Source organism: Pelodiscus sinensis, chromosome 30, assembly GCF_052426305.1.
Source record: "Pelodiscus sinensis isolate ZL-2025 chromosome 30, ASM5242630v1, whole genome shotgun sequence".
Classification (NCBI taxonomy): domain Eukaryota; kingdom Metazoa; phylum Chordata; order Testudines; family Trionychidae; genus Pelodiscus; species Pelodiscus sinensis.
Genome location: NC_143081.1, coordinates 2,951,460 through 2,977,329, shown reverse-complemented (window position 1 = coordinate 2,977,329; position 25,870 = coordinate 2,951,460). Strand labels below are relative to the sequence as shown.

The following is a 25,870-nucleotide window of genomic DNA, read 5'->3' as shown; positions in this document are numbered from 1 at the left end:
TAGATAGATAGATAGAGGGGATGTGTGGGGATAGATAGATAGATAGATAGATAGATAGATAGATAGATAGATAGATAGAGGGGGTGTGTGGGGATAGATAGATAGATAGATAGATAGATAGATAGATAGATAGATAGATCGATAAATCGATATTATCGTGATGGAGCTAGCTTGCTAGACAGATAGAATGGATTCAGGACTGGTAATTTCTCACTTTGCGTTTCACATTTAAGTTCCCTTCATCTATTTGCGCCCCCCGGCACAGAGGGGGTTAAGGCCGGGGCACCGCGGGGGGCAAAGATTCCTTGTGCCCCCACCTCTGCATTGGGCTTGGAACCCCTGAACCCAGCTGGGTCCAGCCATGACCCACCAGCCCAGCCTGACCTCGTCCGAGCGGAGCCCGTCCATCCCCGGCGGGTACCGACCCTGCTCTGGGTTTCACCGCTCGGGTTGCTCACTCAGAACCCTCATCACCTTTGGTAACATTTTAATTCATGGCTGGGTGTGGGCCCTGCATCAGGGCAGGGGAGGTGAGACGTGGGGGGTCAGCACTGGGGGTTGACCCACAAGCAGTTGAGCGCGGTTTTCCCTGAGTTCCCTTCTTGTGGCTTTGCCGGAGCCGGGCTCCCTGCCTGGAGGCTCAGGGGTTCGCCGCTACCTGAGCACAGAGACATGACTGGGGTGGGTGAGCCTCAGTCGCCCCACGTCCGGGCCAAGACAAAACACCGAAGTGGTGCAATCCGGCAACGTCTGGCGGGGCTCAGAGCTCCACTTTGTCCATCGTCTCCTGAATCCAGGGCCTGAAAGGGGAGACTCTCGTGTACACGGCAGGGGGGGTGCCATCCTTGGATCCCCAGGAGACGATGCCCTGGGCTTCTTTGCCGCACACCAGAGGCCCCCCAGAGTCACCCTGCGACAGGGGAAAAAAGACAAATTACAGGAGTGAGCCCAGCTCCTCCTTTGCACAGCCCCAAGCGCCGAGTGACCCCACCTCTGCCCTCTCTCTGAAGCCTAACACAAACCACCACTTTCTCAGGGGGGTTTGAAGGCAGGGGGAGGGGGGGATTTACCTGGAAAGGGGATCTGCCTTCCTCTGGGTCCCCCACACACATCATGGTGGTGGCGTTATAGTAGCGCCATGGCTCCCCACGCTTCCTCCGACAGTCGGCATCCGGCATCACCACCGCGTCGGCCTCCTGCAGCGTCTCCGAGATCTGCTCCTTGGTTGCACTCGTCTGACCCCAGCCGGCCACGCTGCACCTGCTCTTTGGATCCACACGCTGCTGGGCCGGAGGCAGGGAGATCAGGCCGACGTACTTGGTACGACAGCCCTTGTCCTGAAGCTGCACACAGGCAAGGACATAAGGACAAGAGAGAAGATGAGGGTCAGAGATGGAAGAGGCCAATTAGAAAGAACCGACAGAACATGTACAGACATGACCTCACTGGGGGTGGGGGATGGGATGGGGCGGTACCTGCAGCAGTGAGGGGTCACTGGGGGTGGGGGATGGGATGGGGCGGTACCTGCAGCAGTGTGAGGTCACTGGGGGTGGGGGATGGGATGGGGCGGTACCTGCAGCAGTGTGAGGTCACTGGGGGTGGGGGATGGGATGGGGCGGTACCTGCAGCAGTGTGAGGTCACTGGGGGTGGGGGATGGGATGGGGGTGGTACCTGCAGCAGTGTGAGGTCACTGGGGGTGGGGGATGGGATGGGGGTGGTACCTGCAGCAGTGTGAGGTCACTGGGGGTGGGGGATGGGATGGGGTGGTACCTGCAGCAGTGTGAGGTCACTGGGGGTGGGGGATGGGATGGGGTGGTACCTGCAGCAGTGTGAGGTCACTGGGGGTGGGGGATGGGATGGGGCGGTACCTGCAGCAGTGTGAGGTCACTGGGGGTGGGGGATGGGATGGGGTGGTACCTGCAGCAGTGTGAGGTCACTGGGGGTGGGGGATGGGATGGGGGTGGTACCTGCAGCAGTGTGAGGTCACTGGGGGTGGGGGATGGGATGGGGCGGTACCTGCAGCAGTGTGAGGTCACTGGGGGTGGGGGATGGGATGGGGGTAGTACCTGCAGCAGTGTGAGGTCACTGGGGGTGGGGGATGGGATGGGGGCGGTACCTGCAGCAGTGTGAGGTCACTGGGGGTGGGGGATGGGATGGGGGCGGTACCTGCAGCAGTGTGAGGTCACTGGGTATGGGGGTGGTACCTGCAGCAGTGTGAGGTCACTGGGGGTGGGGGATGGGATGGGGGCGGTACCTGCAGCAGTGTGAGATCACTGGGGATGGGGGTGCTACCTGCAGCAGCATGATGTCATTGTTTAACATCGAACTGTTGTATTGCGGGTGGGGGATCTGCCGGCGCACGGGGATCACTTGCTGCCTCGGTTCCTGTTGTTTGATGTTTTGGGCTCCCAGGGTGACATTGATGTTGCTGCAAAAGCCGAGAGCGACCCACATGGGGCATTAGTGGAGGGGTCGGTCGTGTGTTTTTCTGACTCATCAATTCTGGTCCTGTGGGGACAGGGAAGCCCAGGGCAGCCCGGGGCTCTCAGGCCTGGTCTGAGATACCTCCCTCCATTTATACCTGGGAGTCAGCCCCCCCTCCTAGATCCAGGCTCTATCCAGAACTGCCTGGGGCTGAGACCCCTCCCTACGCCACACGTTAGCCCCATTGATTTACCCAGTGCTGGGGCTGGGCTGTGTGTTACAGAGGTCCCTAGAGACTCGCCAATGCCCTCTGAGCATATCACACCCCTGGGTTCTGCTCTCCCAGCCTGGCCTGCCCCCTAAGTTTGTACCAGAGCTCCCCCATCCCGGGCTGACCCCACCCGCCCCCACGACCCAGCCCAGAGGCACTTACTCTCCCTGGCAGTGAGCTGCTGTCAGCACAAATTTTCTCTTCACCAGGAACCCGCCGCACTGAAAAATCTTCTTGTCGTGTTCTACCCGTAAATAGGCCATGTAGGGTCTGGAGTGGGGCTCGGCTTCATGTCATCCGATGATCTGCCCTGGGGGGAGACCAGGTTCACACAAAAAGTCCCCTCAACTTCCTGCACATGGATGCAGTTCGCACCCTGATGCCTTCTCCTTCTCCATCAGCCCACAGCGGCTGGATTGTGCAAAGCCCGACCTCCCAAAATTATGGTCCCGTGGAACATCGTGGGTTTCCCTAAAGGTGTATTGCTCGGAAACCCTCGTCTGCCTCCTGCCCCATTACCTGTGGCTGAAACTGCGTGTTCTGCCCTCCTTGGGCAGACGGGGAAACTGAGGTCCAACTGGATCGTTTCTAATTCTGGGTGCTCGGCTCCCCTCGCCACGGCCTCGAAATCCCAACCTCGGGGAGCCAGCCCAACGTTCCCACCCGGAGGCGAGATCTGATCCCAAATCTTCTTCGTCCCAGCCCAGCACTTAACCTGCTCCCGGGGACCCTCCTTCCAGAATGGGCCAGGGAGGGTGTCACGGCGTGGCATAATGGTGGGCTGTCTGCTCTGTGACCCAGGGTCCCCCTGCGCTGTGATGGGAGATTCTCACGGACTCTCCCAAATGTGGATTAACCCAGACCCCCAGGCTCAGCCTCCCAGGGAGAGAGACAAAGGCAGGGAGGCAGAGATGAACACCAGGTTTCGGGGGAAGGGGAACATGGAGAAAACAGCCGAAGCTGGGGGCTAGGAGTGGTGGGTACCCATAACGCAAGGGGTCTGAGACATCCTGGCCTTGCCTCCTGTAGCTACACCACGTCCGTGCTGGGCTGTATTCTGGAAAATCGATACACCCCTTGCTATTCTGCTGGCTGGTGGAGACTGATCCGGCTCCTACGGGGGTGAAGGAAAGGGGGGATCCTGACTGCATCATCACACACGGTGTGGGGAGTCCCCGGGCCTTGACCCTCATCTGCAGCTGGATGTGACACTGATGCGGCAGGTAGAAGAGAAGGTTTATTGGGTGCCAGGAACACAGCAGCGCACACGGTGGATGTTCACACACAGTGACCGAGAGCAGTGCTTCTGGGCTACTGTGCCCAGGACTGTGCGATCCACACACAGCGCACAAAGCAACACAATCCCTGCTCAGTCACAGCGGGGTTCCTCCCTACCCTGGCCCGCGCCTGCCTGCCGAGCTGCCACTGGCGAAGGCCACCCTGCTGGGCTTCACAGCCCCGATTTCGAGGTTGGGCAGGACCAGAGAGACTTTCTAACTTTTCGCCCTTGGAGACGCTGGAGGCAGAACCGGCTCCGTGACTCCTGCCGACATCTCAGCCCTGGGCCCGTTGTCCCCCGGCTCGCCAGTCCCCGTTGGCACATTAGACCCAGCCAAACCTTTTCTGGCTCCGGCTCCTGGCTGTTGGGTTTTGTCCTGCTGTAGCCACTGAGGATTTCGAGCCCCCCTGCTCTCAGAAACTCCCTCCCCGTGGAGGGTCCTACAGATGGGGCCAGGTTCTCTCTTTGCCTCCTATCCCCTCAGGAGATGACTACTCTAGGTGCTCCTCCAGCCAACAAGGTCTCCTGGTCTTGGCTGTTTCTTTCCCATTTGCCACCGTCCTGCCAGGCATGCGGACACCAGACCAGGCTGCAGTGTCCACTCATGGTCCCACCGACACGGTGTCCAGAGATGGACCCATCTCCCCTGGCGTATGTCCACTGATGTACATCCTCAGGAGCTCGTATCTGGTTGGTTTCCACCAGAACTTCCAAGTCCTAGAACAACATGGCACCCAACCCCCAACAATAACATTGGCCCTAGGAGCTGAACCCGCTGGTCTCCAACGGATGGGAGGAGGGGGCCACATCTCCCTGGCACCACGGACTGTCTCGGACTTAAGTCCATCACTTGCCCCATCCCATCGTGAGCCATTGTGAGCCATTGGGAGATCGTGGGAAGAACAGACTCCCCACCCTTGGGTTTAGTGGTCAGGCCCCCATCACCTTCAGTGATGGGCAAAGATCATATTGTGTAGACCCGCATGGTCATTGCCTGACTTCCTGTTTCCAAAGCTGGGGGTCTCACAGGCTGGGGGCCTGTGCCCTCTAGGGGCACCAGCCTCAGGGTGGGGGACGAGTTGGCTCTGGGATGAGGAGTGGGACAAGGGGACTTTTTCCCTCTAGGGCGGCTCGGAGCTGCTGTCCCTGATCCAAGGGGTGAGTTTTGCTCTTCCCTGGCTCTTCTTTGCACGGTGGGGGTGACACAGACCGGTGTTGGCACTGGGGGAGACTCCCCGTGACACTCTGAACCCCTCTGCTCACCCCTTTACTGGACAGTGACAGGTTTTGTAGAAACTTCTCCTTGTGATTCCCTCTCTCTGCCGTCGGACTGGCCAAATTGCCTTCGGTCAGGGTCCCACCGCCATCCAATGCTGTCTCCTTTGTATGTCCGATGCACTGAGCGCCGTGGGCAGACAGACAAGGATAGATCATTTGGGGGGAATCCATGCCCCTTTAAAGAATCATACAACCCTAAAACTGGAAGAGGTCTCCAGAGTCATCGAATCCAGTCCGCTGCCCTCCTGGCAGGATGCAGCACCATCTAGACCATCCCTGACAGATGTCTATCTAATCTGCCCTAAAATATCTCCAGAGATGGAGATTCCACACACCCCCTAAGCAATTTATTCCAGTGTTTCGCCACCCTGACAGGTAGGAACTTTTTCCTGATGTCCAACCTAAACCTCCCTTGCTGCAGTTTAAGCCCATTGCTTCTTGTTCTATCCTCAGAGGCCAAGGACAACAATTGTTCTCCCTCCTTCTTGTGATACCCTTTTAGATACCTGAAAACTGCTCTCATGGCCCCTCTCAGTCTTCTCCTTTCCAAACTAAACAAGCCCAATTCTTTCTGTCTTCCCTCATCACTCAAGTTCTCTAGACCTTCCATCATTCTTGTTGTTCTTCTCTGGATCTTCTCCAATTTCTCCACCTCTCTCTTGAAATGTGGTGCCCAGCACTGGACACAATCCTCCAACTAAGGCCTAATCAGCTCAGAGTCAAGCGGAAAAATGACATCTCCTGTTTTGCTCTCCACTCTCCTGTTCATGCAGCCCAGAATCATGTTGGCTTTTTTTGCAACAGCATCACACTGTTGACTCCTATTTAGCTTGTGGTCCACGATAACCCCTAGATCTCTTTCTGCAGGACTCCTTCCTAGACAGTCGCTTCCCGTTCTGTGTGTGAGACACGGGTTGGTCCTTCCTAAGGGGAGCACTTTGCATTTGTCCTTATTCAACGTCATCCTGTTTCCCTCAGACCATTTCTCCAATTTGTCCAGATCATTTTGAATGATGACCCTATCCTCCAGAGCACTCCCAACCCCTCTCAGCTTCAAATCATCTGCAAACTTAACAATCGTCCTCTCTATGCAATCATCTAAATCGTTAATGAAGACATTGAACAGAACCGGTCCGAAAACAGACCCCTGCGGAACCCCACTTGTTATACCTTCCGAGCAGGATTATTAACCATTAATAACTACTCTCTGGGAATGGTTATCCAGCCAATTATGCACCCACCTTATAGAAGCCCCATTTAAGTTCTATTTGCCTAGTTTATTGATAAGAAAATCATACGAGACTGTATCAAGTGCCTTACTAAAGTCTAGGTATACCACGTCTACCGCTTCTCCCTCATCCACAAGACTCGTTATCCTTTACTAACGACTCTCTGAGAATGCTTATCCAACCAGCTATCCAATGACCAGATGCCATTTGTGACATGTGGTCTCGGAGAGTTGGCAAACTTACATGAGCCAAACCGTGGGCTCTTCTCCTCAGGGGAGGGAGATATTGGTGGGGCTGGAGCACATGACCTACGAGGAGAGGCTGAGGGATTTGGGCTTGTTTGGTCTGCAGAAGAGAAGAGTGAGGGGGGATTTGGGAGCAGCCTTCAACTCCCTGAAGGAGGGTTCCCAAGAGGATGGAGAGAGGTTGTTCTCAGCGGGGGCAGGTGGCAGAACGAGGAGCAATGGGCTCACATTGCAGTGGGGGAGGTCTAGGTTGGATCTTAGGACAAACGATTTCCCTAGTAGGGTGGGGAAGCCCTGGGCTGGGTTCCCTAGAGAGGGGATGGAATCTCCATCCCTAGAGGTGTTGAAGTCCTGCAAACTTTCAGGCTCAATTTGCCTTCCCTCAGGATCCCTCCCTCAATCCCCTGCTGCTGCCTTTGTGCATCCGGTGTTGTGAATGTCGGGGGTAGAGAGAAAGAGGGACATCATTTGGGGAGTTCTGCTCCCCCCTTTTTGTAGTTGCTTCTCTTCTTTGAGAATTATCTCCCATCAGGCTTTCAGAGACAGAAGGTCAGTGCAGACAAGTTTCCCAAGCTTTGTGTTTACCACAATGCACGTTTTCCATCCAGGTCCTACTTCCTACCCCAGAATGGCCAATTTAACCAGGTGAAGGGGCATTTTTATTTCGTTGACACCTGGCAGAGGCATCAGCTTGTCTTTTGTCTCTGGGGAACTGGTTTGTGGTGGCTCCACACAAGTGAAACATGTCTGATAAACACCCTGCAGTATAATCTTATCACTTTATCTGCCACAGCTATTTAATCGGGATAATAATATGAGTTTTTGGGTGATAGTCACAAGGCACACTTGGAATAAAATGTATCGTAATCCTGTATAAGTGGGGAATTAAGGGGTACAATCTGTCACAGGCCCTGATGTAACACTGAAAGAACCCAATCCCTGAGAATTCCCAATCATCCCAAAGCCCCAGATAACCCAAGTCCAGCTGTACTCACCAGCCCAAGTCCTAGGGGGCAGGAGAAAGGCCACGGGGAGCAGAAACAAGGTGAGAACCTGCATGTTTGCAGTCAGTGCAGTGCCTCTGCTACAGAGCTGCAGAGTTTATAAACTCATCTTGTGGGGAGGGATTCAAGGTCACGTGCACACTCACCAAAATACAGGCTTAAGTGGGTCTGTTTCTAACCACAGCCGACCACACAGGCTTGGGGGAAGGATAGAGCATGCATCGGCCCACTAGCTTGGTCCCTGCACAGTCAGTTGGATGATGCCCTACTGGATGGAGAAGACCCCAGTGGGGACGTGTCCAGCAGGATCCAGGGCTGCTCTGGGTGCTGGTTCACAGCTGGGCACATCTGGGACTTGTACTCACCTGGCCCTGGCCCTGCTCAGCTCCCTGCAGGTGTCTCTGTGGTGGGGGCTGTGGGGCGTGGCAGCAACAGAACTTGGTGGCGCATGGGATCCGGGGGTGGAGGCAGGCGTGAGCCACCTGGGGCTGGGCAGAGCTGGCATCAGCCCCTATCACAGCAACTTCTGGGGGCGGGTTTCTCAGAAGCCCCCCGGAGTGTCGGTGATCACGTGCAGGGGATGTGGCTTTTTCTGTGACATCCGGCCCCTGTGAGCTGGGACTGTGCAGAAGGGAAATGACACAGCCGAGAGACACATAGACCCTGGGAGACTCAGCTTGTAGCTCCCCTGTTTCACCATGCTCCAGCTCTAACCATTAGACCCCGCTCCCTTCCCAGAGCTGGGGAGACAGCTCAGGAGTCCTGGCTCCCCGACAACTCACGGTTTCCCTCCCAGCACCAGGGACAGTCTGTGCCAACTGGCGAGATACTCCCCGTCCTTCCCGAGCCCCTCTGGTCTCAGCCCCAACAAACTCACTGAACCCAAGGCCCTGCTGCCCTGGGGTTCAGCCCTGCCGGGTGGAGGTGGGGGGCTCTACTGAAAGCTGGGATGTCCTCCATCAGTGTGCTCCCTGTGAGACATGTGTGTGGGGGGCTGGTTCAGGGAGAACGACTCTCACCTGATCTACAGCGTCTGTACCTGGAATTACCGCCCAGGGAATCTCTCGGCTCGGGGCCAGCCCGTTCCCAGAGGGGGGATCTCTGTGCTCCCTGGCCAGCTGGGGACGGAAGAGGAGGAGGGTCCCTGGCAGGCCCCGACCCCTGGCGTTGGGTAAGAACTGAGAAACTCATCACTGGAGACCAGGCTTCCCCAAGGTGCCTGAAAGTCGCCCCCTTGTGCTCACATCCCACGTCAGGTCTCTGTGCTGAGCCGGGCAGGGACGGGAGCGTTTGGCTTTCTGCCAAGTGGCTGTGTTGGCTCAGAACAGGATACCCCCTCCAGATTCCCAGTGTGACTGTCAAACGTCACCCGATGCCTCTTCCAGCTCTGCCTCGGCACAAGCTGGTTGTCACTGTCTGGGAGTGGCCGTGATGGAGGCCACATCTGGGAAGCTCAGATGCACTTCAACACCCGCCCGGAAAACCCCCCTGGGTGGCCAGGAGCAAACACACCGGGGGGAAGCCGCTGGCCACACCTGCACCATGTGGGGGTGGGGTGTTGCAGTTTGCACACCACGCTCAGCGGGGAATGTGGCTAACACCGCTCAGCCCTGCCACAGATGCAAGAAACACCCCCCGAGCTTTCTGCAGAGGGAGGGGACCCCCAAGGGGGCTCACAGAGGAGACAAGTGTGCTAAAGGCCCTGAGAGGCACCACCCTGGAGGCGGAGGGGCGGACCCCCCAGGTGAGAGGGGGCCCCCCAAAAGAGGGTCGCCGCACTGGAGAGGAGGGATCCATCCAGGAGCCAGGCGTGGGCACGACCGGTGAGCTGTGACAGGTGCAGTTGCCTGGGGCGATGATTTTGGGGAACCACCAGTGGCCGCTGGACCCCCCCCCATGACCCCACCTTCCCTGAGGGGAGCCATCTAGTTCCAAAGGTCCATCTAGCCCAGTAGCCTGTCTGCCAACAGTGGCCAGCACCAGGTGCCCCAGAGAGGATGGACCGAAGACAACGATCAAGCGATTTGTCTCCTGCCATCTTGCTCCAGCTGTTGACAAACAGAGGCCAGAAGTATCGTTCCTACCCCCTGGCTAATAGCCTTTTATGGACCTAACCTCCATGAAATTATTTAGCTTCTCTATAAATTATCTAGCTTCTCCTATTTCTGTTCCAGATGTAGCTGCCTCGGGAGTCAGGACAAGTGATGGCACCGGCACCTTTTCCTATGTGAGTCACCTTTGTGTCCATCCTAGCCTGCCTCAAGGGGTTCTGTTCCCACCCACGCCCCCAGACCCTCACTGTGCTTGAAATCGCTGAACCTCATCCTGGCCTCCCCGTGCGGTCAGTTCCCTCCTGGCCTGGGCAGGTCCAGCAGCTGCTCTGGATGGTGGATGACTCAGTAAGGAGCCATTTTTAGTAACTTGGCTTTATTACTGGCTGGCTGTGGAGCAGGCAGTGGGACAGGGCAGCTGAGCAAAATGTAGCCGGGCAGGGGAACTGGGCTGCAGAGGATCAAGGCCAAATTTAGATCTGCAGTAGATCCGTGCACCCATCCCAGAGTTCCCTCCCACCCGCCTGGCTGTCTCCTGGCTGTGTTTGGAAGGGGCGGTCAATGCTCCAGGGGGCCAGTGTGTGGGCAAGGCCCAGAGAGGTCAGGGCAGGGGGTGGTTCCAGCAGGACGTTACGGGAAGGAGCTCCCACAAGCCGGCACTCCCCCATCTCACACTGGGGAGAGCAACAACCCGCCGGGTCTGCCCCAGGGTTTGGCTCGTAACTGACACGCACCCGCTGTTCCCTAGCCAAAGGGCATCCGGCCCTGAGTCCGGCTCCTAACTCTCCTGCCTTGGTGCTGATGGGTTGGGCACAACTGGAGCAGAAGCACAGCTGGGAGAGGGAACAGAGTCTTGAACGGGGGAGGAGCCTCAGGCTGGGAGGCTGAGCCCCTCTGCCATGCTGGCCCCACATCTGGGCCTCTCCAAAGGACAGAAGCGAGGCAGTGCCGGTCTATGCTGTAAGTCCTGGCGGGCCACAGAGCGGTGTTCCTTCCATTGTCTCCTGGATCCAGCCGATGAAAGTGGAGAGTCTCGTGTACATGCCAGGGAGGTTGTCAGGCCCCCAAGAGACGATGCCCTGGGCCTTACCCCTGCACACCAAGGGGCCACCGGAGTCGCCCTGAAGAACAGACCAGGCCACGGATTCAGAACGGCCAACACCAGGCCCAGTATCACCCCGAGGGGAGCAGGTCTCTGGGTTGCCCCTGATGTGCCCTGGTCTCTCCTTGCCCTCTGCCCCCACAACCCAGATTTCTCAGCCAGTCTCAGGACAAGAACTGAGCCACTCCCTCATCACGGGGATTTCCCAAGGGAGCTCCAAGCCAGGAGCAGGTTTACCTGGGTAGCACCGTTGCCCTTCCCTGCCTTCCCCGCACACAGCATGGTCTGGTGGTTGTAGCGCCAATCCTTGCACTCAGCATCCTTCAGCACCTTCACCTGCACCTCCCGCAGCGTGTTGGCTGACGATGAGTTGTTGCGGGCAATAGTGAGGCCCCAGCCGGCAACACGGCACTTCTTCCCCGGCTTCACGATCTTACCGGCCGTGGCCAGGGCGATGGGTTTCACACGCTTACTCAGTTTCGCCGGCGTGGACAGCTGAGGGGCAGGAATGACAGAGAGCAAGAGCAGGCAAAGAGTCATACCCCATCCCCAGTAAACGCTCCAAAAACCCCTGGCAAATGGGGTGTAGTGTTGGGCTGAAGACAATACCTGCACCAGCATGAGATCACTGGGGACGGGGGATGGGATGGGGTGGTACCTGCAGCAGTGTGAGGTCACTGGGGGTGGGGGATGGGATGGGGGCGGTACCTGCAGCAGTGTGAGGTCACTGGGGGTGGGGGATGGGATGGGGGCGGTACCTGCAGCAGTGTGAGGTCACTGGGGGTGGGGGATGGGATGGGGGCGGTACCTGCAGCAGTGTGAGGTCACTGGGGGTGGGGGATGGGATGGGGGTGGTACCTGCAGCAGTGTGAGGTCACTGGGGGTGGGGGATGGGATGGGGCGGTACCTGCAGCAGTGTGAGGTCACTGCGGTGGGGGATGGGATGGGGCGGGACCTGCAGCAGTGTGAGGTCACTGGGGGTGGGGGATGGGATGGGGGCGGTACCTGCAGCAGTGTGAGGTCACTGGGGGTGGGGGATGGGATGGGGGCGGTACCTGCAGCAGTGTGAGGTCACTGGGGGTGGGGGATGGGATGGGGCGGTACCTGCAGCAGTGTGAGGTCACTGCGGTGGGGGATGGGATGGGGCGGGACCTGCAGCAGTGTGAGGTCACTGCGGTGGGGGATGGGATGGGGCGGGACCTGCAGCAGTGTGAGGTCACTGGGGGTGGGGGATGGGATGGGGGCGGTACCTGCAGCAGTGTGAGGTCACTGGGGGTGGGGGATGGGATGGGGGCGGTACCTGCAGCAGTGTGAGGTCACTGGGGGTGGGGGATGGGATGGGGCGGTACCTGCAGCAGTGTGAGGTCACTGGGGGTGGGGGATGGGATGGGGGCGGTACCTGCAGCAGTGTGAGATCACTGGGGGTGGGGGATGGGATGGGGCGGTACCTGCAGCAGTGTGAGGTCACTGGGGGTGGGGGATGGGATGGGGGCGGTACCTGCAGCAGTGTGAGGTCACTGGGGGTGGGGGATGGGATGGGGGCGGTACCTGCAGCAGTGTGAGGTCACTGGGGGTGGGGGATGGGATGGGGGCGGTACCTGCAGCAGTGTGAGGTCACTGGGGGTGGGGGATGGGATGGGGCGGTACCTGCAGCAGTGTGAGGTCACTGGGGTGGGGGATGGGATGGGGCGGTACCTGCAGCAGTGTGAGGTCACTGGGGGTGGGGGATGGGATGGGGGCGGTACCTGCAGCAGTGTGAGGTCACTGGGGGTGGGGGATGGGATGGGGGCGGTACCTGCAGCAGTGTGAGGTCACTGGGGGTGGGGGATGGGATGGGGCGGTACCTGCAGCAGTGTGAGGTCACTGGGGGTGGGGGATGGGATGGGGTGGTACCTGCAGCAGTGTGAGGTCACTGGGGGTGGGGGATGGGATGGGGCGGTACCTGCAGCAGTGTGAGGTCACTGGGGGTGGGGGATGGGATGGGGTGGTACCTGCAGCAGTGTGAGGTCACTGGGGGTGGGGGATGGGATGGGGGCGGTACCTGCAGCAGTGTGAGGTCACTGGAGGAGGAAGAGATAGGGTCAGTACCTCGAGCAGCATGATGTCGTTATCATTGTACTCATCATCGTACTCCTCGTGGGGGTAGGCCTTTTTCACCTGGATGACTTGTTGACTCTTTTCCTGTCGGCTGATGTTATGGGCGCCCAGGACGACCGTGATCTTACTAGAAGAGCGAAGAGCCACATTCCGTGGGGGGAAGGGGGAAGATGCGTGCGATGCGGGTCGGGCTCACGTGGGTCTGACACAAGCAGAGAGCTGGTGGGGAACCAGGCAGCCTGGGGCTCTGAACAATTCGTGTCGGACTCAGTTCCCAGCCAGTGAAAATGTGACACACCCCTTGATACTGTTGGCTTTGAGCCAGCCTCAGGACGGGGGACCGGCTGGCTCAGGGGCTACACAATTGGATGGGTTGGTCCAGCCGCGCTGACTGCAATCCATCTTGGGGGGCATAGCGTAGGGCAGAAAGGGCTATTGCATTTGCTTTGGGGTCCCAGCCTGGGTGTTCCCCTGTCCCTAGGGATGTTCCCTCCCTGTGATCATCCCGGCCCCTGGCTCTGTGCACCCCCAGTGACCCCTCCTAGCCAGATCCAGCCAAGAATCAGAATTGACATGCCTAGAAGAAATACGGGACATGGGCGTGAACTGGCCCTTGCAGCCGGCATCCACCCGGATCGTGAATAAAGGGAAAAGGTTTGTTTAGTCCCGATTAGGGTATTTTTTTGTCATTTTGGTCGTTTGCTTAAACTTCTCTGTGTGAATCCAGACCTCCCCTCCCCCTTCACTATCCAAGAGCGTGCCCAGAGGTGTTCTCTGCGTTTTAATTTGTGTCACTCCATTGCTCTGTAACATCTAGCAACCAAATATACTTTATCAAGTCGATTTTTTTGTTTTGTTAATACAATCACATTTTTCAAGGTGTGTGTGTGTGTGTGTGTGTGTGTGTGTGTGTGCTAAGAGATTTCTTTTCTGTGCTTTCGTCTTCTTTTTTCAAGTGCTTTTGGGGTGTCAAGGCTAATTCCCCATTCTGGCATGATGAATGCAGAAGTGGGGTCCTGCAAAAGCCACCCCCAAACCTGATCTTTCTAGGCCTTGGGATAAAACTTCCCCCTAAAATCCTAAAAACCTAGATTTTGGAGATAAAAATCCACTGCCACCATTAAGTGCTTTTGAACCCACAAACAGGGGTGGACACTTGAAACCAACCCGAGGGCACCCCACGCTCTTTTTCCCAAAGAGCTTGAAGATGAAAACAGAAAATCCAAGCTGAAGGCGGTGGTAGCTGCCCCCTAGTCAGAGGCCTGCAGATCCCACGGACAGATTTTCCAGGACACAGAACTGAACCAATATCAGGATAATAAAAAAGAAAGAACTTTAATGATCAAAACAATACTCCTGTTACAAGCCTAATGAGCAGATGGAAAAAGTCACCAATTAATACACTCATAGGGACTCCCACGGACTCAGGACTTAGTTACAAAAGAGGAAAACTCATTTCTAACAGCACAGACATCAGATCCAAATTCCCAACCTAGAAAACAATCAAACCTGATGGATTTAGCTAGACTTTACCCTATTTCCACATGATGAAGAGTCTTTTTCTGGGAGAGAGACATGTCTTCTTTCTCCCTCAGTATCTAGAGAGCAAACGGCCTCAGAGACAAAGGAGGGAAAACCCCCAAATTCCTTTGTCTCAGTTTGAAATCCCTTCTTGCATTTCTATTGGCTGACCACTACCTAGCTAGGTACAGAGGATATCATTAACTCCTTCAACTCCAGGCTGCTGGCCAACCCTCAGGGTTATGACACGGGGGGAAAGAGCTTTGGGTAATCCTGGGGCAGGAATTCAAGTGTCCCTTCCTGACTTTCAGGATATAAATCCCTTGTTAATGGAGGCAGCGACCCCCCAAAGTCCATCTATCTGTGATTGGGGAGTTTTTGCAAGCAGAGCCTATAGAAGTGAAGTATTTAACTCTTTGGAGGTCCCCACCTTCTTCAGTTGGGCTATGTCTACACTGCACTGGCAACACAAAATACGACCTATAATTTGTGCTATGCAAATTGTGCCCGTTTTTTTGAGTTTATTTCAAAATTTGGTGTTGTCGACACGGCACCAAATTCTGAAATCAAGTGCTATTTCAAACCATCCCTTTAACCCTCATGGAAGGAGGGTTACCCAGATGCCAAAATAGCATGTCCACTATATTTCGGAATAGCGGATGCATTCAAAAGACACAGGGTAGCTATTTTAAGGTCTCTCTGATATCCCAAAATAGCTCTGCTGTGTAGACATGCCCTTGGAGTGCCAAGGTCCATGCTCAGCCCCCCAGCCCAGCATCCTGCCGAGCTGCCATGGGGCTGGGACCCCTCCCTGCTCTGCGCTGAGCTCCCTGCCTGCAGCCCCATTGATTTACCCAGTGCTGGGGCTGGGCTGTGGGTCACAGAGGCCCCTAGAGACTCAGCGATGCCCCCTGAGCTGGTCACACCTATGGGCTTTGCTCCCCCAGCATGACCACCCCCTTCTCCTTCCCTGTCCCCCCGCCAAACCAGCACCAGAGCTCTTGGCTTCCCCTTCCCCGTTAGCCCACCCGCCCCCACGTCTCAGCCCAGAGGCACTTACCCTGCCTGGCAGTGAGCGGCCGTCAGCACAAAGTTCTCCGCCACCAGGAACCCGCCGCAGCGACCCATCTTGGTTCCATGTTGTATTCTCAGATAGGCCATGTAGGGCCTGGAATGAGCCTTAACTTCCTTTCCCTTGATGATCTCCCCTGGGGGAGAGAGACGAAAAAATCCCATCATCCACTGGGCCATACTGGGGCAAACCCCCCATCCTGGCGGGGAGTCCCCACAACCTCATCCTCCCCCTCTGGTCCTTGCAACCTGCTACAGGCTGTGGCACAGGCCTTGATCTTCATCCTCTCCTTCCCAGACCCATGGCCCTACTCCCAGACCCAGCGCGAGGGAGGCAAGGAGCCAAGGGGGTCACCGCTCAACCCTGGGTATCTGTAGGGACATTGGGCCGGGGACGTTGATTTGCTCAAGAGGAAGAGTCGGTGGTGGAAGGGGGCTGAGTTGGGATCTGATCCCGTATTTTTTGGGTGAGCCTCAGCCCCACAGCCCGGCTCCCGGTGTGGGGCAGAGCTTGGTGGAAATAGCCCACAGGAGTCTCCATGGGGTTGCTGCAGCCCTCTTACCAGGGGGGCAGGAGGAAAGTCACGGGGGGCAGGATGGGAGCAGCACCATCAGAGCCAGCTGGGCACAGAGCCATGGAGACTATGTCGGGACTGGGGAGTTATACAGACCAGGGATGGGGCAGAAAAGGCAAGGTGACAAGCATCGGGGCTTGGTTATTGCGGCCTGAAAGCCCCACCTTTTGGTAGCTATTCCTCTTCTTTCCGAGCCTCCTCGCACTGGGGCTTAGGAGACAGAAGGTCTCTGCAGGTCTGTATCCCCAGCTGGTTGTTCATCATGATGCACATTTTTCACCCAGGTCCTACTTCCTGCCCCAGAATGGAAATTGAACCGGGTGAAGGGCCATTTTCTTTTGTTGACACCTGGCTGAAGCATCGGCTAGTCTTTTGCCCCGGGGAACCTGTTTGTGGTGTCTCCACACACTCGGAACATGTCTGAGTAACACCCTGCAGTATCATCTTATCACTTTTCCTGCCACAGCTATTTCCTCCGGACACTAATGGTCAGCAAAGTATGAGTTTTCGGGTGATACTTCACAGGGCACTAACATGTACCATAATCCTGTATAAGTGGGGAACAAAATGAATCAGCCTCTCGCAGGTTCTGATAGAACCTAGTCCCTGAGAACCCCCATTCACCCCAAACTCCCAGGGCCCCCAAAACCCAGCTGTACTCACCAGCCCAAGTCCCAGGCTGCAGGAGAAAGGCCATAGGGAGCAGAAACAAGAGGTAGACAGGCATGTTTGCAGTCAGTGCGGGGACGGTGCATCCGCCGCAGACCTGCAGGGTTTATAGACTCAGTTTGGGGGGAGGGATTCAAGGAGGCAGGAAACCTCTAGATCAGCCACACATTCATCAAAATGCAGTTTCCAACCGCACCCGCTGGGGGAAGAATAGAACATGAGTCAGCCCAGTAGCTGGGTCCTGCACAGCCGGCCGGATGATGCCCCATTGGACAGAGAAGACCCAGTGGAGATGTGTCCAGCAGGGTCCAGGGCTGGGCTGGGTGCTGGCTCACAGCTGGGCACATCTGGAGCTCGGACTCATCTGGTCCCATTCCCGCTCAGCTCCCTGCCGGTGTCTCTGGGCTGGGTGCTGAGGGGGCAGCGATGATCTCAGGGGGTCGTTGGGAACAGAGCCCTTTGATCTGTCCCAGGGTGGGCCAGGCCTGAGCCGGCTGAGGCTGGGTAGAGCAGGAATCAGCCCCCATCCCAGCCACCGCAGGGGGAGGGTTTCTGAGACGCCCCCGGGGAGTCTGTGACCACGTGATGGGGCTGCGGCGATGACTGTGACATCTGGCACCGGGGAGCTAGGACTGTGCAGAGGGGAAAGGACACAGCAGAGAGATCCGTAGACCCCAGCTTGTAACGCCCCTCCATTTCGCCAGGCCCCTGCTCTAACCACTAGACCACACTCCCTTCCCAGAGCTGGGGAGAGAGCCCACGAGTCCTGGCTCCCAGACAGCTCACGGCTGGTAGGAACAACCTCTGCACCGCTGCCTTCTGAGTGCCGGGGACAGTTTGTGCCATTTGGAGAATCTCTCCCTGTCCTTCCCGAGCCCCTCCGGTCTCAGCCCCAACAAACTCTCGCACCCAATGGCCCACAGCCCTGGGGTTCTGCCCTGCCCGGTGGGGGTGAAAGGGATCTACTGAAAGCTGGGATCTCCTCCAGCCGTGTGCGACGTGAGTGCGGGAACCGGTTCAGGGAGAACGTCTCTAACCTGATCTACAGCGTCTGTGCCTGGAATTACCGCCCAGGGAATTTCTCGGCTCGGGGCTGACCCGTTCCCCGAGGAGGGATTGATCTGTGCTCCCTGGCCAGCCGGGGATGGAGGAGGAGGTGGGTCCCTGGCAGGCCCCAGCCACTGGCACTGGCTAAGAACTGACAAACTCATCACTCAAGAGCACGCTGCTCAGCTGGGGGCGAGTTTCCCTCCCGCTAGGGCCGGCCGCACCAACCCCATGTCCCAGCCAGACCCTGAGGTGCCTGGAAGTCGCCCCCTGCACTCGCCTCCCACGCCGGGTCCCTCTACCACGCTGGGCGAGGACGGGGGCGTTTGGCTGTCTGCCAAGGATCCCCCTCCCTGGATTCCCAGTGTGACTGCCAAATGTCACCAGACACGGTTTGTCTAGTTCTGCCTCCGCAGAAGCCAGTTGTCATGGCCTGGGGGAGTCCGTGACGGGCCCGGCTTGGGAACCACCGAGGCAGGTTGACACCCACCCGAAAACCCCCTTCGGGTGGACCAGGTGGGGAACAGCTGGTCACACGTGCACCACGGGGAGGTGGGGTGTTGCTGTCTGCACACCAGGCCGGGCCTGGGAACCACCGAGGCAGGTTGACACCCACCTGGAAACCCCCTTCAAGTGGACCAGGAGCAGAGAGGGTGGGGAACGGCTGATCACACATGCAACACAGGGGGGGTGGGGTGTTGCTATTTGCACACCAGGCCCGGCTGGGAACGTGGCTAACACGGCTCAGCCCTGAAACTGGTGCAGGAAACTCCCCCCAGTTCTTCTGCAGGCTGACAGCCAGAAACAACGACTTCCGGGCCGGGAGGGAAGGGGAGACCTTCTAGCCTCACCCCCTGAATCCTCCAAAGCCAGAGTCCCCTAGTAATTTCTGCCTCCACTGCAGCCCCAAGTCAGATGTTCCCCTTCCGCAGGGTCACCTTTGCACCTTAGTACATTGCTCTCATTTGCAATGGGGCAGCCCCATGGCTGAGATCCCCCCATGGTGCCGGGGGCTGGGCTCTCCCCAAAGCTGCCCCGCGAAGGACGCCCAGTTCAATCAGACATGTGAAGAGTCTTCTCTCTCATCGTGCAGATGGGGAAACTGAGGCACAGGGCGACTGTGCCTAACCCTGCTGTTAGGTGTTTGTGTGCTCATCACATCTCTGAATGTGCCGGGGACTGCCCTCACCACCAAGCTGTCTCCCAATGGGGATCCAGTTGAAACACAGACAGGAAAGGCTCATTGTGCAGTGGGGGAAACTGAGGCTTGGAGCAGTTGTCCCTGCTGTTAGGAGTTTGTGTGTTCGGCTCCTGTCCCAACTCTGAAAGTCACATCTCCGCAGACTGACCTGCGAGGTCCATTGGGAGCCTGCGCTGGACTGGGAAGTGGTCGCTGATGTCTTGGGTCTTGGCCCTGTGCTTTAGCCCTGTGGCCACCCTACCAGAGGGGTCCCACAGGAGCATGTGGGGGCTGGGCTACCAACCCATCAGGCTGTGCTGAGAGCCCCGGGATCCCTCCCTGTCGCTGGAGGTGCCTTGCCCCACTGGGAATTCACATTCATAGAAGAGGGAACGTGAGACCTTCCTTCATCCCATCTCATCAAGGGGCCAGTCCTGGACTCTCCCACCCATCCGCCGGATGGCCTCGGAGCCCGCTTGGTGACCCCTACTGCAGCTCCCTATAGGATACAGCTAGTTGGGGGGTGTCCAGCACCGGTAGGGTGGGGAGAAAGGTCTGGAGAGGAATGGCGTTGTTCTTGAGTGGTCTAGAACGGATAGACATGGATGCGCGTCACTCTAGAACTGATCCACTTGGTGTCTGTAGGTGTCAATCGATCTATACAGGAATAGCCTGACCAAGAGGCATCCTAAATTGACCTACCGGGGCCCAGCTCTGCGGAAGTATGGACTTGGAAGAGTTCACGAACGGCTCGAGATGGCCAATGGGTCTCCATGGGCAAGGATGGAAAGGTCCATCCCTCGTGTCAGACCAAGCAAGTCCACGAGCAGTATCAAGGGGTCGCAGTGGGATAGCGCAGGTGGGACGGCGTCAGTGAAGAGGCTAAGGGAGAGGCCACATCACGGATACCGGTGGGTTCCCTAGGGAGGGGGTGGAATCTCCATCCCTAGAGATGTTTACGTCCTGGATTGACCAAGCCCTGGCTAGGGTGGTTGAGTTGGGTTGGTGCTGCTTTGGGCAGGGGGCTGGACCTGGTGCCTCCTGAGATCTCTGCCTCCTGGGGTTCTCTGGTTCCATTGATTCCCTGGAAATCTCAATTTCCAACCACAGCTGAGCACCCAGGTTCAGCAGGCCAGAGCACCAGTCAGCTGGGCCACTGAAGATCCCCTGGAGCCAGATGGTCACTGCATGTTGGAGTCCCTGCACGTGTGAGAGGAGAATACACCACTGGCTGGAAGATCCCTTCTGGGAATGAGTCTAGTGGGATCAAGGGCTGCTCTGGGTGAGGGTGAGAGAGGGTGAGAGAGGGTGAGAGAGAGAGATAGAGGGGGTATATGGGGATAGATAGACAGATGTGAGGGGATAGATTGATCGATAGATCAATCATTCTCAAAGTCACTTTTTTTGTTTTTTCATTTTTATTCAGTGCCCACTACAAAGCAGGGAGTGAAACACAGCAGGCCGTGGGCAGGGCAGGGCAGGGCAGGGCAGGTGGGAAGGAGGGATCAGCCGGGGGATGGATCTGCAATCGCTGAGGGCGACCCTTGCTCTGATCCCTTCTGGCTGCCTGGCCGGTGTGGGGCACAGGGGTGTGCCGAACAGGAGCCGCTCCCCAGGAACCTACTGTGGCGACGCCCGGAGAGCCCCACACCGCCGGGTCTGCCCCAGGGCCGGGTTCGTGTCTCATACCCCAGATGACAAGAACCAACTCTTCCCCAGCAACGAGGCAGCCAAAGGGGGCTGGGCTCGAACATCTAACTCCCTTAATTTCCCTGCCTGGATACTCCTAGTTTGGGGGTGCCTGAGTGGATCTGTGTCAGCCTCCAGCTTCGGACTGGGCAGGGATTCACAGCCGGGCTCCAGGCAGCAAGCTCCTGATGGTGTCTTCGAGCCAGGGGATGAAGAGATATGAATATGTGCTCTGTGTTGATGCTGGAAGAGTGTCTGCAATGGGCCAGGGAAGTTCAGCAGTGCTTTCCGGCAGGGCTCAGGGTTGCAGGTCCTTCATCGTCTCCTGGATCCAGGGGATGAAGGCTGTGACTCTCGTGTACACGGCAGGGGGGGTTCCATCCTCGGGTCCCCAGGAGACGATGCCCTGGGCTTTCCCCCCACACACCAGGGGGCCCCCAGAGTCACCCTGTGAAATGGAAAAACACAAAGAACAGGGGTGAGCCGCACTCATCCATTGCCAGTAACATGGCAGCTCCCCTTTCATTTGTACAGCCCCGAGCGCAGCAGGACCAAGTCTTGACTTCCACCCCAGTAGCCTGACACAAACCACAAGTTTCGCAAGGGAGCTTTCAGATTTACTTTGAAAGAACTGCTGCCTTCGTCTGGGTCCCCCACACACATCATGGTGGTGGAGTCGTAGTAGGGGTAGGGCCCATCCTGGTTCCTTGGACAATCGGCATCCTCCATCACCGCCATGTCGGCCTCCCACAGCGTGTCTGACATCTGCTTCTTCTCTGGACCAGTCCGGCCCCAGCCGGCGACGCTGCACTTGGTGTAAGGACGCACTCGCTGCTTGGCCGGGGGCAGCTTGATGAAGTCCACATATTTATTGTGATGAGCTTCACCCTGCAGCTACACACAGGCATGGACACAAGCACAAGGAAGAATACGAGGCTCACCAGGCCAATGAGGAAGAACCCATAGAAAATGCACAGCCATGAGTCCACTAGGTTTCGGTCGATGCGATGGGGGCGGTACCCGCAGCAGTGTGAGGTCACTGGGGGTGGGGGATGGGATGGGGGCGGTACCTGCAGCAGTGTGAGGTCACTGGAGGTGGGGGATGGGATGGGGGCGGTACCTGTACCAGTGTGAGGTCACTGGGGGTGGGGGATGGGATGGGGGCGGTACCTGCAGCAGTGTGAGGTCACTGGGGGTGGGGGATGGGATGGGGTGGTACCTGCAGCAGTGTGAGGTCACTGGGGGGCGGGGGATGGGATGGGGGCGGTACCTGCAGCAGTGTGAGGTCACTGGGGGTGGGGGATGGGATGGGGCGGTACCTGCAGCAGTGTGATGTCACTGGGGGTGGGGGATGGGATGGGGGCGGTACCTGCAGCAGTGTGATGTCACTGGGGGTGGGGGATGGGATGGGGGCGGTACCTGCAGCAGTGTGAGGTCACTGCTGTTTGGGGATGGGATGGGGTGGTACCTGCAGTATCATGATGTCGTTATTTTTCGGTGTATCGTTGTACTGCGGGTGGGGGATCTGCCGTTGCACGGGGATCACTTGCTGGCTCGGTTCCCATTGGCTGACGTTATGGGCTCCTAGGACCACAGTGATGATTCTCTGAAAGCTAAAAGTGACACGTGGGGCGTTAGAGGCCGGGGACGGACTCGTCTGTTTCTGGCTCATCAATTCTTCCTGTTGCCTTTGAGCTTGGGCCTCAGCTCCCCGCCCGTATCCAATTCCCCTCTCCCAGCTTGGTCCAGGCCGGGGTACATGCCCAGCCCCCCAGCCCAGCTCCCTGGAGCTGGGACCCCCTCCCTGCCCTGCCCATTAGCCGCATTGATTTGCCCAGTGCTGGGGCTGGGCCATGGGTTGCAGAGGCCTCTGGAGACTCGCCGATGCCCCCTGAGTCAGTCAGACCCCTGGGCTCTGCTCCCCCAGCCTGGCCACCCCCTGCCCCTTCCCTACCAGCCCCAGAGCTCCTGGGTCTCCCTCTCCCACTGACCCCACCCGCCGCCACGTCCCAGCCCAGAGGCACTTACTCTCCCTGGCAGTGAGCGGCCGTCAGCACAACAGTTGGCTTCACCAGGAATCCGCTGCACCTAATCCATTTCTCGTCACGTCGTACACGCAGGTAGGCCATGTAGGGCCTGGAGTGGGGCACAGCTTCCCTTCCCCCGATGATCTGCCCTGGGGGAGAGCAGGTTCACGCAAAGAGCCCCCTTGCCGCCCCTGGGCATGGTCCCTCCATTCTCCATCAGGCCACAGTGGCTGGACTGTGCGAAGCCCGACCTCCCAAATCTCTGCTCCTGTGGAAAATTGTGGCTTTCCCTAAAGGCATATTGCTCGGAAATCCACGCCTGCCCCCTGCCCCATTGCCTGTGGCCGAAACCGTGTGCTCAGCCCTCATTGTGCCGATGGGGAAACTGAGGCCCAACCAGATGCTTTCTAATTCTGGGTGCGCGACTCCCCTCACCACGGCCTCGAAATCCTAACCTCAGGGAATGAGCCCAACATTCCCACCCGGAGGCGAGATCTGATCCCAAATCCTGGGAGGGTGAGCTGGGATAGGCCAGAATGGGCTGGGGTGAGTGCTACGGGGTGGGGGGGAGGGATTTCCAGGTCCTGCACCCCCACCTGCAGCTGGACGTTACTCTCCGCTGGCAGGTAGAAGCGAAGGTTTATTGGGTCACAGGGACACAGCAGAGATGGATGTTCACACAGGGACCAAGAGCAAGCAGGGTTATTCCTCTCGGGGAGAAGGGGGCCTGAGCCCTTCGCCCCCTTTTCCTGGCCCCAGATCCTCCTCTTTCAGCCAAGACTGACCCTTCCCCTACCTCTTCCCTCCCCCGCCTGGGGCATCCCCGCCGAATCTTTGTCAACCCTTCCCACGCAGCAGACACCCTGTGTCTGGCTCTCGGGTGTCGGAGCCCAACACACGTCTCCAGTGAGTCATGCCTAGCCTCCCCCTCCTTGTGCAGTGCTGCTGGGGGAAACTGAGGCACACACCCAAGCCAATCCAGCGAAGAGTGAATGCAACCACCTCCCCAGTCATGGTCCCAGTGACACCTCTGTCACATTACCGAATTGGAGGGAAGCAGCCAGATCGCTGCTGCACCCCTAGGTGGGGGTGTTGGCCCCAGAAATTGGTATAAAAGGGAGCCATGTGGGGTATTGAATAGGAGCTTATTGTTTGTTGATCTTATGTACGCTATTTATGTGAGTGTATAATGTCTGTGTGTGTAGGTAGGAATCTGTAATCTGTGTGGAAGCTGAATATTTCTCTGAATGTGGTTAAGCATGGCTATGGACAGGCTGAGTAGCAAAGCCCTGTGGAACAATGGCTCTCAATGGGCTATGGACACACCCAAAGAATGGGGGCTGTCATCTGAGAGCAGCCAGCAGGGAACATAGAGATTGGCCTCTGTCCAGGTGACTTGCTGCATACTAGAAGAGGCCAGGAAGGAGTATAAAGAGGCCATGTGGTCGATGCCATTTTGTTCTCAGCTCAGCACTTCATCCCAGAGGCAGCACTGCAGGGATCCAAGAGCCTGGAAGACCTGTGAACCCATCCTGATCCTAGGATGTGCAACAAGAAATAAACCAGCAGCTGTAACATCTCTGCTAGAGCCTGCATCGAGGACTGGGAGATGCGGTGCATGTAACATACTTTTCTTTAACAACCTGACTCTCAGGCTTTTCTTTCTTGTGATAATAAACCTTTAGTTTTAGATTCTAAAGGATTGGCCCAGCGTGATTTGTGGGTAAGATCCAGAGGGTAAATTGACCAGGGATCTGTGGCTGGTTTCTTGGAACCGGACAGGACTTGTTCGGGGTAGGTGGGATTGGGTGCTAGGACCCCCCACCTGTGTATAGGCCCGGGACCATCTGGGGCACGGATATTGCTGGGGTGTCGGAGGGGTTTTGCTCGGGAGGCTTCAGGCAGGCTGCTGAAGCGCTCTGTGAGACTGGTTTGTGGCCTGTTTGGAGAGGTCACCAGTCTGGGGGCTGTAAGGAACCCCGGATTTGAGCAATTCGCCCTGAGCGGATGCCCTCAGCTGTGCCCAGACACGGCCTGGTCCGTCACAACCTCCCCTGACGTATGTCCACTGATCTAAAGCCTCAGGACCTCATCTCTGGTTGCTTTCCACCACAAAGTCCTAGTCCCAAAAGAAAGAGGAACCCAACCCACAAAAACAACATTGGCCCGTCTCCTCCCAAGCAGCAGAACCGGCTGGGCTCCAATGGATGGGAGGAGGAGGCCACATCTCTCTGGCACCGCCAACCATCTTGGCCTTACAACCATCACCCCCAGCTCACCGCGAGCCGGTGTGAGCCCTGGGAAATCACAGCAAGAACAGACCCCCCCCATTGGGTTCAGTGGTCATGTCTCCTTCACCCTCAATGATGGACAAAGATCATGCTCTGCAGACCTGCATGGGCTTCCTGTTTCCAAAGCTGGGGGTCTCACAGGGCGGGGGCCTGTCCCCTCGAGGGGCGCCAACCTTGATCAGGCCTCAGAGTGGGGGACGGGCAGGCTCCAGGGTGTGGAGAGGGACGGGGGGGCCTTTCCCCTCTAGGATCTGCTGTCTCTGATCCAGGGGGTGAGTTTTGCCCTTCCCCTGCTCCTCTGTACACGGTGGGGGTGACACTGACCACTGTTGGCGCTGGGGGAGACTCCCCGTGACACTCTGAACCCCTCTGCTCACCCCTGTACCGGACAGTGCTCAGTTTGGTAAAAACTTGGCCTTATGATTCCCTCTCTCTGCCGTCGGACGGGCCAAATTGCCTTCAGGGAGGGTCCCCCACTCCATTCAATTCTGCCTCCTCTGTACTTCTGATGCAGTGAGTGCCGTGGGCAGAGACAGGGATAGATCATTTGGGGGGGGTCAATGCCCCTTTCGAGAATTGTGCGACCCTAGAATTGGAAGGGACCTCAAAAGTCATCAAGTCCAGTCCCCTGTCCTCATGGCAGGGCCCAGTACTGTCTAGACCATCCCCGACAGGTGTCTGTCCAATCTCCTCTTAAATATCTCCAGGGATGGAGATTCCACAACCTCACTCGGCAACTTGTTCCAGTGTTTGGCCACCCTGACAGGCAGGAAGTTTTTCCGAATGTCCAACTTCAACCTCCGTTAGGGTGTGTCTGGA

The 25,870-nt window shown here is 57.5% G+C and overlaps 3 protein-coding genes across 3 annotated transcripts; all 3 read right to left on the bottom strand.

Annotated features, from left to right (window-relative positions):
* Positions 1-502: 502 nt before the first annotated feature.
* On the bottom strand, positions 503-1,438 carry LOC102459883 (cathepsin G-like). The gene is made up of 3 exons (XM_089774172.1): positions 1,433-1,438; positions 1,071-1,343; positions 503-910 (listed from the first exon to the last, which is right to left on the bottom strand). Exons 1-3 carry the CDS (start codon positions 1,436-1,438, stop codon positions 761-763), a joined length of 429 nt encoding a protein of 142 aa, XP_089630298.1. The 3' UTR covers positions 503-760.
* Positions 1,439-10,157: 8,719 nt separating this feature from the next.
* On the bottom strand, positions 10,158-15,753 carry LOC106732480 (mast cell protease 1A-like). Its single transcript, XM_075912214.2, has 4 exons — positions 15,563-15,753; positions 12,973-13,108; positions 11,122-11,379; positions 10,158-10,903 (listed from the first exon to the last, which is right to left on the bottom strand). The coding sequence occupies exons 1-4, from the start codon at positions 15,751-15,753 to the stop codon at positions 10,736-10,738; spliced, it is 753 nt and encodes a 250-aa protein (XP_075768329.2). The 3' UTR covers positions 10,158-10,735.
* A 4,762-nt stretch (positions 15,754-20,515) lies between these two features.
* On the bottom strand, positions 20,516-22,862 carry LOC102459655 (granzyme B-like). The gene is made up of 4 exons (XM_089774171.1): positions 22,762-22,862; positions 22,202-22,346; positions 21,355-21,627; positions 20,516-21,181 (listed from the first exon to the last, which is right to left on the bottom strand). Exons 1-4 carry the CDS (start codon positions 22,860-22,862, stop codon positions 21,032-21,034), a joined length of 669 nt encoding a protein of 222 aa, XP_089630297.1. The 3' UTR covers positions 20,516-21,031.
* Between the last annotated feature and the right edge of the window lie 3,008 nt (positions 22,863-25,870).

Coding starts and splice junctions, on each gene's coding strand:
- LOC102459883 (XM_089774172.1), bottom strand. Junction 911..1,070: donor AAGGCAGATCCCCTTTCCAG/GTAAATCCCCCC, acceptor CCCCTGTCGCAG/GGTGACTCTGGGGGGCCTCT.
- LOC106732480 (XM_075912214.2), bottom strand. CDS start 15,753: ATGGCCCAGTGGATGATGGGATTTTTTCGTCTCTCTCCCCCAGGGGAG. Junction 13,109..15,562: donor GCCGCTCACTGCCAGGCAGG/GTAAGTGCCTCT, acceptor TCGCTCTTCTAG/TAAGATCACGGTCGTCCTGG. Junction 10,904..11,121: donor AGGGCAACGGTGCTACCCAG/GTAAACCTGCTC, acceptor TCTGTTCTTCAG/GGCGACTCCGGTGGCCCCTT.
- LOC102459655 (XM_089774171.1), bottom strand. CDS start 22,862: ATGGCCTACCTGCGTGTACGACGTGACGAGAAATGGATTAGGTGCAGC. Junction 22,347..22,761: donor GCCGCTCACTGCCAGGGAGA/GTAAGTGCCTCT, acceptor TGTCACTTTTAG/CTTTCAGAGAATCATCACTG. Junction 21,182..21,354: donor AAGGCAGCAGTTCTTTCAAA/GTAAATCTGAAA, acceptor TCCATTTCACAG/GGTGACTCTGGGGGCCCCCT.